Here is a 14,232-nt window from a genome sequence, read left to right as displayed (position 1 = left end):
GTCAGGGGGATAAGCTCAGAACTGCTAACGAGCTTTTCTACCCAGGAATGGGCAGCCTTGTGAAAGAGGTGGTTCTGGATGGGCCTGAAGGATAGAACGAGCCAACATTTGGAGTTTAGAGAGTTTTCCAGGCTCAGTTCCAGCCCAGACTGGCTGGGGACTTAGACTACATCTCTTGAACTTCCTGGAGCTTGAATCCCTCTTTATGACAGCAGTGGTCCCTGTCTGCCACCTTGGAGCTGACTTCAGATGCTGTAGACAGAGAGGCTAGGCTCCTGAGTACGGTCTCAGCCTAGCTGGAGGTTGCTAAGGTTCTGGAAATACCCTAGATGATCTTGACCTCTTTCCTCCCTCATAAGACACAAATGTTACCTAGTCCATAAAAGTCGTTTTCCGTATCTCTCCCTGTAGGCAAACCAGAATTCCCTAGTTGGTCTCAGGGCCTTGAGATCTCACTCAGTTCTGGTGTCCTTCTAGACAATGTAGCTCAGAGTATCACAAAATCCAATCACTTTGCTGTTTGCTGCTGGGAAGGTGAGTGAGGGATATGATAAGTTTTGATACTTCTCACAGGTATGCACCACTACACCTGGCTGAACTGACTTTTGTCATTTATACTACTTGGGATGTCTTCCAGTACTTGAGGATTTCAAGTATGTTAAGGGAAGCTCATCCTAGATATGAATTGGAAGCCAATAACAGTTTCCATAATAACAAGTCCAACACAGTGACCTCAAACTCAATGTAGACAGACGGACAGACACGAAAAGAGGGAGGGTGGAAGGGAGGAAACACGCACTAAGCCTCTGTTGCTCTCTACTACTTACCTGTGTTTCTTGGACCATGCTTATGCAAGGATTTTCTTTTCAAAACTGTCAGAATGCATTTCCTATTTCACTACCACAAGATCCTGGCTGGTACCCCAAACACTGTTTGCATAGCTCTGTTCTGCACAGGCAAGGCCAGAGAGCAACCTCAGTAATGGCTTCTCAGGTGACATTAAGCCTGCTGATGATTGAAGCCTGCCTCTACCAGACCCTCTGCTCTAGGGAAATGGGGGAGGGATGCTGGAAAGCAGTTGTTAGGCTGGGTGTGAGCCCTGTTCCTGGTCCAACAGAAAATGCAGAACAGAAAACTGGTAAGATAACCAGTAGTCCTAACTAATACTGCCTATGCTTTGAGGGCATGGACACATTAGGTCTGCAATTAAACCTTGAAAGCTTCTGTCCACCTCTTTTATGAAAAAGACTCTGAACTTAAATCAGCTGAGTGGTTATAATGATCGTGACAGAGCCAGACCTAGAGCCCACAGCTGTGTGATGCCAACATGCACTCTGAGACACAGAGCCTATAACCCAGCCCAGGGAAAGCCGCTTACCTCTGTAGCACCCGGAGAGCTATGGCAGTCTTTTAATGGGACATCATTCTGAGGACATTGGATCCGTGGGTTTATCACAAGAATAATAGAAGTATCACTCTGTCCAGATGCACTAGGCCAAGGAAACACACACAGCTAGGCAGCCAGAAAGAAGATCCTCAGGAAAGCCTGACCATGCTGATAACCTGACCTCAGACTTCTAGCCTCCTGAATGGTAGGAAATAAATGTGTGTCACTTATGTCCCTCTAAGCTATAGTGTTTTGCTTTGGTCAGCTAAGACAAACTCATATTAAATCTGTGAGTTTCTTCCCTCCACCAAAAATTCCTTCATCTACAGTTTCCAAGTGCCTGCATCTGATCCTGTCTTCCACATACAATTCACCATGTCAATGTGGCTTCAAGAGAATGTAGAAGGAACACTCTCCTCACACAGTACAGCATCCTTACCAGATTCCTTGTGTGTATAAATACCTCATCTCCCACAAAACTAATGTCAATCTTGCCCAACATACTGCACCTTCACTGTGTGTGAGGAGGACTCCTGGTTCTCTTTTGTCCCTATGGCATTAGTATATACTTGGCATGGAACACAAATGAAGGCTCAAGTTAGCACTCTCTGGTTGGCGCCAGAAGCCTAGTGGGTGGCCAGGATCCAAAGCAAATTAAAGAACTACCAAGTTCATTTGTGTATCCTGGACACCACCACCCATCCTCTTACCTGGAGTCCCTTTTTCTCTGACACCCAAATCCTCCTGGTCGTCCCCCCCCCCATTTCCAGAATTCTCTTTCCTTTTTCTAAAGCTACAGCTTGCAGAGTCATTACTACTAATGTCCATTACTAGTTAGTCACCACGGGACTCTTCTCTGCCACCTGTGATTCCCTCATCAAGGACACTAAAGAAAACCCTATGGTCAATAGGGCAACAGGGACAGAATTATGCCCTGACTTCTCCCTAAGAGACCAGAGGAGCTGTGCTGCCACAGCCTCCCGGAGCAGAATGGAAGGGTGGCTGCAGAGCCTTTCTCATCCAGTCAAATGGTTTCCTATTGTTTCCCTCAAATTTAAACTATAGAAACCTTTCAATGAGAAAGAATATGTTTAAAAATCCAGTATTCTTGGCCATTTTTTCTTTCTTTATCGGGGTATATCATAATACTGTTGTTGATTTACTTTGTAAACCTGATCTATTTGATTTGTATGTGAAAGAGAGATTTCAAAAAATACTTTTAAAAATACTGTCCAAAGCAATTGAACAGTTTGCCAAAGGCTACTCAGCTGATTAGTGAATAAAGGCAGATCCCTCAGATCTCCAGTTCTTTGATTAGCACCTTTTTTTTTTTTTTTTTTTTTTTGAGACAACCTCTCTCTATGTAATCTTGGCTGTCCTGGAATTCACTATGTAGATCAGGCTGTCCTTGAACACACAGAGCCCCACCTGTCTCTGCCTCCTCAATGCTGGGGTTAAAGTGTGCATCATCATGCCTGGCAAACACCTGTCTCATAACTGTACCTACAGGCAAGGTCACTTTGCACCTCTCTTAATCTGTACATTTATGTGTTTATTTGTGTATGTGCAGTTCTGTTGCGCATATGAACACAGTGCTTGTGTGTCAGTAGTACTTATATGACAGTCCCAGGACAACTTACAAAAGTCGATTCTTTCTTTCCACCATGTCTCCTTCCCATCTGGGTTCCTGGGGTCATACCCAGGTTGTCAGGCTTGATGACCAACACCTTTTCCATTAGTCACATGGCCAGACTCCTCTTGGTAATACTGGAGCCCAGCTCAGCATCTGAACATGGACAATATGTTTGAAGGAGCCTTTCATTATCACTAGGTTATACTTGTTCCTGCCTTGGTATCTCTAGCTGAAGACTTTAGCCACCTTAGAATCACCCAGCCAGGGCACGCCCATCTTACTGCTGCAGTGCTCTGGAAGGAAACGCTGGGATTCCAGTTAACCAGTACATCCTGAAAGGTGGGAAGGTATCCTGACCAGTACTCACCTTAGGACTTGGGTGGCAAGATGACAGTCCTTACAGTGATGTCATTACAACTCCATCAAGAAGGTAGACAAACTCCAGAAACTCTGTACTATAAGTGTGAGTTGATTAACTATGCACAGCCAGGAAGACCCTTGTGTTCCATGATGATTCTGCTAACTTCCTACTGCTTTTGGAAATTTTGGAAAGCAGTCCAGAATGGTATTTGATCTCCTAAACCCTGGAAATGAGTGAGGAAATGAAATAAAACTAAGGCCTGCCTTCAGCCTGGCATTCTTTCACAAGCCCCATGGGCAACTCTCCTAGTGCTTGATGCCCTGAGCATCAAAGTCAGGATGTTCATATTCCCCAGGCTTGCTCCCCTGACCCTAAGGGAAGCACTTACCCAATCTAGCTGACTGTTCACGCTCACTACATCACACTCTGCTCCACAAACCCACCTGAATTGGCCCACCAGGTCTCGATGCACTTTCTGGACCTCCCAACCCTACCTTCCCACAGCATCTGAAGTGTCCCACTGACCACACCGGCCCTTACAGATTCCTTACAAATAACTAGGCTGGGTCCTGCAGTAGGCGATCTTATGGCTACAGCTCTTTAATACGAGGTAACCAAACTGTCCTTTGCCCATTTGCATCTTCTCTAGTCCAAAGACCTAAAGGTAGTAGCCTCCATCAGGGTTGGCTTACTGCATTGCCATGAGATTTATAAACTCACTCTATAAGCAGGTAATGGATAATCACTGCTGTTCCTTGAGGCAGGGGACACTGCTTTAGGAGGCTGAATACGGTGAGTACAACGGATGTTCTCACACTCTGCGCTAATTTACCAGAACCAGGGAGCTGGCGTCTTTGAGTTGATATTGTGTCTGTGCCAGCCAAACTGGCCCCTTTTAATGCTTTTTGAATTACTGAATTGTCATAATAATGGCATTTTAACAATGAAGTTTTAAAAAAAACTTAGTTCTTAATTTTTGCCCCCCCCAGAGGGTTTCAATAATGGCATTGTTATAAATTCTAAAGTGGTAACCATTTGGCTGTGTTACAAAATATGTAGATAATAATTAAAATAAAAAATTTAAGTGGAAGCTTTACCAATAAGGTGGATGGTGAAGCACATTTTTCTCGGCTGTTGTCAGAAATGGCATTGCACAGCCATGTGCAGAATTGTCACAGTGCAAGTCTTTAAAATTCCTTTTGGATTTAAAGGTATTAACAGGTCCCTATCAACAGTCTCCAAAACTTTTGATGTCATTTTAGCTATTGAACAAAAATATGTGAACTATTACTTTGTTGATTTTGTTCTTAAAGTACACTGCATTATCATCTGAGAATGTGTTCTTAAAATATTGTTAAAAGTACTTTGAAAACTTGTAAATCCCAGTAATTTATGTTTCTCCTGCCTCTGCTGTTTCACTTTGTCCTTCTGGTTTCAATTTGAATGCCATCCTGTCTGGGTGTGTACCTGTAACGTTGTGTTCTCCCCCACCCCGCCCCCAGTACAATTTACAGTCCTGACCTGCAGCCTTTGCAGTGTCCCTAATGTTCTCGGGTTTCCTCCCGTACTGCGAGGTGGGCTTTGAGTTCCTCTGCTATTGCATATCAGAATTGTCTAATCGTAGTTACTTGAAACAGATCTGATTTTGGCATTTCTTAGTTTATCATTTCAGCCTAGGGAGTGAATTAGGAGAGCTTCCCTGCCAGCCCACTAATTGCATTGCCCTATTAAAGTGTACACAGTTGTAAACCCAGACAACAGTCTCATTATCTAAACAGTTCTCCTTTTAGACTCAATGGCACTGATGGGAACCAAGATAAGGAGTAGGGATTGGAGGAAGGGTCTTTTAGAGCCTGTACTAGCTAAAACCATTCCATTCCCTACAGCCAGCCCCCTTTTCTTCCTAGGACTTGTCTACATAAGGAACCCATCTAGCTGCATGCAGTGTACACAGTGCGCAGAGACTGCAGTGAGCAGGGCTCCTGCAGACACTATCTTACTTTGTTAGGAGCAGGAGACTGCTATGAGGACATGAGGGTGCTCAGTTAAAAGTGTGTGTCCTAAATTTGTTGCCTAGGTGATGGATGGCTCTCTCCGTGGAAGTCGTGCCCTTCACCGTGGATTATGATTGTTAAATGACCATAAAACCTTCAGAATCTTTTTTTTTTTAAGTTGAGAAATGAGGTTTCTAAAAGTTTGGCTCTTTGCAGCTGTCACTGACATTGAGCTCTGGTAAGGAACCAAGTGCCTTTATCTACCTTTACCTCCTTCACTCGGTCCCTGGTGCAGACCAACAGCAGCTGACTAAGGGTCAGGCCAGGGTTTTGGCAGTTGACCATCTCCTTCTCTGTTGCAGGTAATTGTACAGTCCGGCCGCCACCCCACGGTGCTGCAGAAGCTCTGCCAGCTGCCTTTCCAGTATTTCAGTGACCCGAGGCTCATCAAAGTGCTGTTCCCTTCACTTATCGCTGCGTGTCACAACAACCATCAGAACAAGCTCATTCTGGAGCAAGAGATGAGCTGTGTTTTACTGGCCACATTCATTCAGGTACCTTCAACCTAATGCCTTGTTTCTCCTGTTTTATGGGAAACTCAGGAGACTGAGAAGTAAATATGAGGCAGCTTCACTCTCGCCCTCCACCTGTGTCTGTGCTCAGAACGTAATTTCTAAAGCCCGAAGTCACATTACTAGAAGCAGGGTGGAGTGTCAAATGCTTCTGCCCGGAGGATTTCAAGCACGAGCTTGTTTGCCATTGATATAATGAAAACTTATACCCAGTTAAAAGTGTTTAACAGGACACCAGGCTCCTTTAAGGCTTCAACTGGCACGTGTGTCTGCTTTTCAGTCTTGCTACAAAGGATAGTCGCTGAAGAAAGATAAAACTTCGAATTTATTTGAACATTTTAAAAATAAATAATGATGTGCTTGGTGCAGCAGTACAACCTTGTATTTGATCCAACGAAATTCTGTGGGATTGAAGTCAGAGTCAGTGGCGTGGCAAGCACTGACGCAGGGTACACGTTAGTTCACTGAGCTGGCAGAGCGGTGACAAGATGACAGTTCCAAACGAGGGTTTTTCAATCTTTGTGGATTATTTTATGAAATGTCTCTTTTTTCCCCAAATGTTCCACTCTTAAAATTGCTCCCTGCTGCACATACTTCCTGTCCTCCTAATAGTGAAACAGGAAGCAGTGTTGTGTGTGCTGTCCCTGTGCTGGCCGGTGCTCCGATATCTCTGTCAGAGTGTGAGTATATGCAGCTGCCTGGGAGCCACAGAGGAGAGTCAGGACGTCAGGGCCTTCTTTATGGCCGTCAGTACTCCTCGTCTTTCTGTGAGCGATCAGTTAATGAGCACTGCTCTCGAGGTCAGTGAGGTTTAGAAATATTTTTCCGTTTTGAGTCTGGGTCCTATTTTCTGAAAACGCATTCAAGTTATGTATTCGGATCTGCAAGCATGATTTCAGACTGGTTCATGATTAAATTAAAATCTTAAACTCTTACCACTGTAAAAAAAACCATCACTTCAGCACAGGACTCTTCATCTGATCTTAGAGATACTCGCTAGGTCATTGAGTAAAAGTGCACGTTAGGCATTTTCAGACCGTGGTCTTTTCTGTTCAGATCACTCACTGTGTTGGGCTCTTCCCTAGACCCTGGGGTTGTATCAGTGAACAAGACAGACAAAACCCACCTTCAAAACCATTCATGAAACAACAAAAGACCATGTAGCAGAACAGTTAGTTAGGAGCTGAATGCTGTAACTAAATGTTACTAAATGTACTAAATGTAGAGAAAAGCCACGGTCTGGGAGGGAGGGACATAGGGGGGAAGGGAAGCTTTTTAGAGCTTAAATGGAGAGGCCTCGATGGAGACAAGTTTCCATGTATGCCACATTAGTTTCTTAAAAAATACTTTAAAAATATAAGCACTCGGGAGGTTGAAGCAGGAAGATGACAGTGTGAAACCATCCTAAAGTGTGTAGTGAGACTGTCTCAAACACAAGTATGAACACAAGTTTATATACACACACACACACATATATGTATATGTGTACTATATATGTATACTTACATACATACACATACCATTTGGGAGTAATATCACAACTATTCCAAGTAAACCATTTTTAATACAGTTTTGCTAAGTGGTACAGAAATAACTTTGTTTTTAATTTGGGGTAGCATTATTTTTAATTTAGGGTAGACTAGTAAAGTAGGATCATTTTTAATTGTGTTCAAGAAAATTAGTTTGAATTTTAACTTATAAATTTGTCATGGTTCCATATATAGATTATTAATAATCACTAATGTTAAAGTGAGATTATGGCCTGTCGTTTTTGTTTTTTTGTTTTTCTTTTTTTCGGAGCTGGGGACCGAACCCAGGGCCTTGCAAGCACTCTACCACTGAGCTAAATCCCCAACCCCTGTCGTTGGTTTCTGAAGATTTGTAGTCTACATTTTTTTCTATTTCCATCTGAAAGTGAAGTGAGCACAACACTTGTTTTTGTTTAGCGTTTGAGACAGGGTTTCTTTCTCTGTGGAACAGTCCTGGACGTTCTGGATTACACAGTCTCTCACATTCGTAGTTAAAGCTCTTGCCAGGAACAGTGGCAACACCTATAATACAAGCACTCAAGAGTCTGAATAGGGCAGGGTCACTCACTGGAGTGCAGCCTGGGTTAGAGTGATAAAATCATAGTCTCCTACACACATCCCAAAAACCTTTATCAAAATCTCTTCTTGCCTTAAAATAGTACATTTGGCTGAGGTTTCAGGGTTCAGTATACAGTTATGGTTGTAGACAGTGCTCTGGCCCTTGGCAGTGCTCATGAAGACTTAGTTTCAGCTTTCGAGAGTCTGGCCGCACTCATTCTCTTCTGCTGTTCTGAGCTCCTGTGACACAGGATTAGAGGGACTTTGTGCAGTTCTGATCAGAACGGTAGTCTCAACTCCACGTCTCTCTTCTCACACAGGACTTTGCACAGACTCCGGGTCATGTGGATAACCAGTCTTCGAATCCCAAAGGTGAGTCCCGCTAAGACTAAATCCCACATATGTGTCAGCTACCTGAATGGGCTTGCATTCCTTTTTCCAGAACAATTAGAGAATTCCTGTGTCACCTCAAGTATGTGAGGTTCAGACACCAAATACTTGGAGAATAATGAAATCAACTATATCATGTGAATCTACAGAGAAGATTCACAGAAATAAAGAAAACCAGAAACCGCCTTTGTCCTTACCTAGTATATATAAGATCTATTAACTGCTAATTACTAGCCAGAAGGAAACCAGTCATATAACATTACCATTGGCCACCAGATCACTATAAGTGCTTCAGTCCCTAACATGGGTTCTCTGTCCATGTTGAAATAAAGTGCCATGACAATAGCTACACCCCTAAATTCAAGCACTTGACCTATTTTAATTGAAAATAAACTTTACATTGAGAAACATTAACATCCCATTAGCAGAGTTCTGGAAGTAAAGAGTCTCAGGCATTTGTTCTCTTTTTGTTCTGCTGAGTTGTTCTCCTGGTCAGAGACAGAGATGTAGAATTTTAAGCTTCATTTTTACCATCTTAAATACCTTAAAATAGCCTACTACCGAGGCTGTAACTGAAGTACAGTTTGCTCTCTGGCTGCTGTGGCAGAATGTCTGATTAATGAGCCCCACTCTAGATTTTCCTAAGCCCTCATCAGTTTGATAGTGATAAATGTTCTTCAGAACTGGACATAGTAGCATACGTCTGTATCCCAGCACAGGGAGGTAGACACAGAACCCTTTCAAAGTCACCCTTAGCCATAGACTGTGTTTGAGGCCAACCTGGGCTACATAAGAGCCTATCTCATGAGATGAAATATATAACATTCATTGTTCTTAGGCCCACTCCTATAGGTTCTTTACAGCACCTATCAAGAAGCCTTTACTTGGAGACAATTCGGCTGTCATTAAAAAAAAAAATCTACAGTAGGCAGGTGTTGCAAAGTACATAGAAGGAAAAACAACAAAACTGTTACAGTATCATGAAAAAAAATGGGAGGCTTTATTGACTCAGGTACTCAGAAAAGTAAACAGAAAGATATGCAACTTCTCAGAAATTCAAGCCAGTGCCATTGTTTCCCGAACTCTGCAAGTTCAGGTCTGCCCTCACTCAGTTACAGCCTGTTTCTTCTTTCTTTTCTTTTCTTTTTTTTTTTTTAAGCTATTAGAACATGTGAGGGAAATCAGTACCGTTTGTTACTATTTCTTACAAAACACATTTAATTTTTAAGCATATGAAAATACTTTTGCAAATATTCTAATGTATTTAATTTTAATTAAGCAACAATATTTTTTGCCAGTATAACTGTGTAGATGTTTTTCTTTTTCTTCTGCCTTAAAAAAGATGAGTCACCATTTAAAAGTGTCTGGAAAGCCAAGTCCGAAGCTGAGGCTGCCTCCCTTTGCCTGGTTGAGCAGAGCCAAAGGAAGTCTCAACCTTTCTTCTCAGGGATGGGGTGGGGGTGGGCAGGCACTTTCTTTGCTGTCCTTGTGTCTACGACAGGCCTCACACACGAGACAGCCATTGGACAGCTCTCTGCTTTGCTTCCAGCACCGTCAGTAACAGTTCATAGCAGACTCACTCAGTGAACGAAAAAACGGTGGGAGAGCTGGACACGGCTCAGCAGCTAAGCTCACCTGCTGCCCTCACTGAGGACCAGAGTTCAGTTCTCAGCACCCATGTCAGGCAGCTCACAACCCCTTGTAACCCCAGTTCTAGGAGATCCAGTGCCTCTAATTGTGTGTGTGTGTGTGTGTGTGTGTATGTGTGTGTGTACATATATATGTATATGCACATATCCCAGTATGATATAGGCACAGGCACAAGTTACAAGCCAGCCAGGGCTACACAATGAAACCTGACTCAGAAAAATTAATAATCTATTTTTTGTAAGATGACTTCTTACCAAGTACCCAGCTTACAGCTTTTATATGGGTTCCCTTTTTACTTAGCTTAAGGCCTTAATAAAATGCGTCTGTCATTTTTAGGTTGTTATCCAGGTAACCTCTTAGATTTAAAAGGAGCTGTGGGCTCCCAGGTTCTCACCACTAAGAAGAATTTCAGCGTTCATATCCACTACCCCATGATTACACCAAGGTTTTTTTTTTTTGGGGGGGGGGACTGTTAAAGGTCACCTCTGCTCTCTAGATAATACTGAATACCAGATTTGAACAGTTTCAAAGTTATGCTAAGTCTATGTTTTAAATTAAGTAGATTATTTTGGGAAAAAGAAGTTACCATTTAGGCCCAGTTGTGACTCAGTGGAGGAGCTGGTCCTTGTGTACAGAGTGCTAAGTTCAGTCTTCAGCACCAAAAATAATAAAAAAAAGTCACCATTCACAAAAATGTGCCCATACAAGACCATACATGGCTGTCACTCTGTTATGTTCACTGTACCTGTTTGCTCATTCTCAAGTCCCAAAATAAATACTTCATAAGGTTTTATATATGGGTTAAAGTCTGAATATGCTAGAAGCACAGACTGAATTGTGGCTAAAATACATGTTTATAGTTTATAACACACTAGAGCGCTTTACTTGGAATGTATGGTTCATTCGCCTTCTAATATCAACATAAGTTTAATATCTAAGCCTTCAGAGTTTACTTTTTATCTCTTTTCTATCTCCCTCAGGAAAATGCGGAAACCCCGGGGACTACCTGGAGCTGGCTAACAGATTTCCTCAGCAGGCCTGGGAAGAAGCCAGGCAATTTTTCTTGAAAAAAGAAAAAAAATAAATGTTTGTTTTTTGTTTTTGTTTTTTTTTTTTTAGTTAATTTTGTATTTGAGTACCTTTGCTAGTGCTTTCCGTGTTCCTTTGGGAACGTGTGGTCTGTCCATCCTCTTCCCTCCGCTGTAGATGTGCTCCTCTTGGCAGTGTTTATAGAGACTACAGACCGGGCTGTCCTCCTGACTTTGCAGATTGGTCCGTCTCATTTATGCACTTATTTTGGCGTTTGTCTACTTCCATGCTGTGTAAGTTGCAATTGTAATATGAGTAAGATTATACAAATATCATTCTTGTAATGAAGTAACACAGTTTTCAGTGTTGACTTTTCACATTAAAGCAGTACGAATTTGAGAAAGTGTTAAGACTTTATAAGCCCTGCACTAAGTTTTTCTTCTAAAACTTGGAGTTGAGACCTGTGTAGGTAATATTTTCAGTAAGCCTTGGGACTGTTTGAAATTACAGCACCTAACCACGGGTTGGGAACTTCATTGGCAGATAGCACTGTGAACTATTGTGTTTCTGAGTTAAATTTAGCCCTAAAATTATTTAAAAAAAAAAAAAGAGGGGGCATCAAGTATTTTCTTAAATAATTTACTTGAAACAACATGGAGTAAAAGAAACAATGAGGGTGGCCATGTCTCTGAATACAAGCTATCATGTGCACGCAGTAGTGCCATGCTGTGCCGCAGGGGGCCCTCTTAACCCACCCAGTGTGGAGCCTGAGTGACATTGGTTGCAGTTACCAGCAAAGATCTAGCTGTGGAAAATTGACTCCAAAACCTGAAGATTGTGACAGGAAACTGAACAACACAGTTTTGCCTTTCTTACAGAAAAGCAAACTTACCTAACATTCCCCACACTTCCTTTTTGAACCTCATGGCGCTACAGTTTTTTTATGTTCAATGTATTTTACTGTTTTACAAATCGAAAGAAAATAAAGAGGTCTGATGTAAGCCATGCCAAGCACTGTGGGTGCTCCTGCTTGGACCCTACACACCCCATCTCTGGGGAGGGAAGGAGAGAGGGACAACTAAAATTGCAGGTATGAAGGGGGCTGGTAGAGGGCGGCCCTCGCAGGGTGGTGGGGGAACATCAAATATTTATAATGTTTCCTGCGAGGCTATTCACGATGGAATATATATCTCTTATCTGCTCGGAAATTTGCCAAAAGACCATAAATAATAGAGACAACCGTGATTAACCTCCCAGAATTCGCAATTAAACATGTCGGACTGCCCTTCTGTGGGACGTGCCCGCCACAGTCAGCAGTGCCCGCGGCTTCCACCTGGGGCAGTGGCGCACCACCAACTGAGAATTCGAACCCGACGTGGGAAAGCTGCTTGGACTCCTAGGAGCAGCAACATTTGCACAACATTTTGTACCCAGGGTAACAAAATTACCCCTAAACTCTTCCGAGCCAGTTACTCTAAAAGCCCAAGGGCACGTCAGAACTGCTGCTTCTTACAGGGTCCTCAGGTGCAACTGCCCCACCCCCAAACCCCGCCAGACTCTGACAGTCGCTGCGTTGTGACCTTGAATCGGGAGCTCAGCATCTAAGTCAAGACCTGGCTCTAACCTTAACCTCTGTTCGTCAGTCCCTTGCAGCTGTGAAAAACACCAGCATCTTTCCTTGGCTCCTGACCCTCTCTGGGGGATATCAGAGACGACATTGTCCTCTAGGTTCCCAATCTTTCCCCTCTCTGCCCCACACTTGATGTACACATCCAACTTCCCAACAGGCAAACTTTTGCCCACCCCTGAGCCCAACTGATAACCCACTCTCCCTCTAGGTGCTGACCTTCTTGACCAAAGGCTGGATCGACCAAGCATTGCTTCCTGGCTGGGGGTTGCTGCAAAAGGCACAAAGGCCCAGCCCCCCACATCTGGATCTGAGCGGAGTACTTACTTCCTTGTGCCCTTTCTGGCTCCCATCACTATTCTCAACCTAGCTCTATTTAGCTGTATTCTCCATGCGCAGTCTTCATCAACAAGGTGCTAGCCTGTAATTGGTCACACAATCCTCATTATAGCACGGAATCTCAGCATTTTAAAGAAAGTTTACTTTTACATCAATCAGACCCACAGTTAAAAGCCTCTAATCTGCCCATGCATCAGCTTAATAAACTCCGAATTTCCTGCTTTTATCGCAGCTCCATTGGGAACTTATTTCTCTGCACAAACTTACTCGTCCATTGTTTTCTCCCTCCAAAGGGGCTAATTCATTCTCTCTCTCTCTCTCTCTCTCTCTCTCTCTCTCTCTCTCTCTCTCTCTCTCTCTCTCTCCTCCCCCTCACAGCTAACTGCTGGGCAGTGTAAAGCCCACCCCTAGGCAAAAGTGGCAGAGTCTGGCATTTGGGGAGGGCAGTTTTAGAACAATGGCTCATTTAAACCTGGTCTCCCCAGCTCTGAGCTTTAACCTACTCCGTATTCAAAACTGAAAGGCTGGTGGTTTCTGTCCGGCACTCACTCATCCAATATTAAAATTCTATGGGAATACTGCCACAAGGACTCTGAATTTCCCAGAATTATGCAGCCTTACAATGTGTACCAAATTGTGTGGCCAAAAATTTGTCTGATTCTGGGATCCTTTTCCTGCCTCAATTCAACAGAGCTAAGCAAATAATTAGTTACATCTTCTGAGGAAATCATACTCTGAAGTGAATCATGCTAAATAATTCCATTTTTCCATCCATAGTCCCTTTCCTTGAACTAAGATTTTCCTCCAGATCTGGATGACTCCAGCTCAACATTAGCGCAAAATATAAAAGTTGTGATTGTCACCGGTGATTTAATTTACTAGAAGATCTCTGCTTCATTACAGAAGATGTTTAAAGACGGCCTGGGCACCAGTGAAATTGATATTTATTAATGTAACTAACTGTAGATCTGACACCTTGCCAAGGACATTACAATCCTTCCCTCCTGGGAACTTGAGAGTGCCACACACTCCTCTGGGTGGGTAGTGGGAGAAAAAACTTGTGATCACTCACACCTCTCTCTCTGCACCACAACCACTTTACCTGGGCAATTCCCCCAAAGTAATAAAAGGCACACAAAAGTGTCCAGTGGAAATGGATTGTT

The 14,232-nt window shown here is 43.1% G+C and overlaps 1 protein-coding gene across 2 annotated transcripts in view; it reads left to right on the top strand.

Annotated features, from left to right (window-relative positions):
* Scaper (S-phase cyclin A associated protein in the ER) overlaps nt 1-12,114 on the top strand; it is a 265,244-nt gene extending 253,130 nt beyond the window's left edge. Inside the window, exons 20-22 of one of the 2 annotated variants that reach the window (XM_032911332.1) lie at nt 5,738-5,929; nt 8,355-8,406; nt 11,055-12,114. In XM_032911332.1, the coding sequence (XP_032767223.1) occupies nt 5,738-5,929; nt 8,355-8,406; nt 11,055-11,158 (348 nt within the window). In that variant the 3' untranslated portion in view covers nt 11,159-12,114. Of the gene's footprint in view, nt 1-5,737; nt 5,930-8,354; nt 8,436-11,054 lie in introns of those variants that run through there. The other variant, XM_032911331.1, reaches the window with a different exon arrangement.
* Nucleotides 12,115-14,232: the final 2,118 nt, after the last annotated feature.

The sequence above is a fragment of the Rattus rattus genome, chromosome 8, assembly GCF_011064425.1.
Source record: "Rattus rattus isolate New Zealand chromosome 8, Rrattus_CSIRO_v1, whole genome shotgun sequence".
Classification (NCBI taxonomy): Eukaryota; Metazoa; Chordata; class Mammalia; order Rodentia; family Muridae; genus Rattus; species Rattus rattus.
This window is presented reverse-complemented; position numbering and strand designations above follow the sequence as displayed.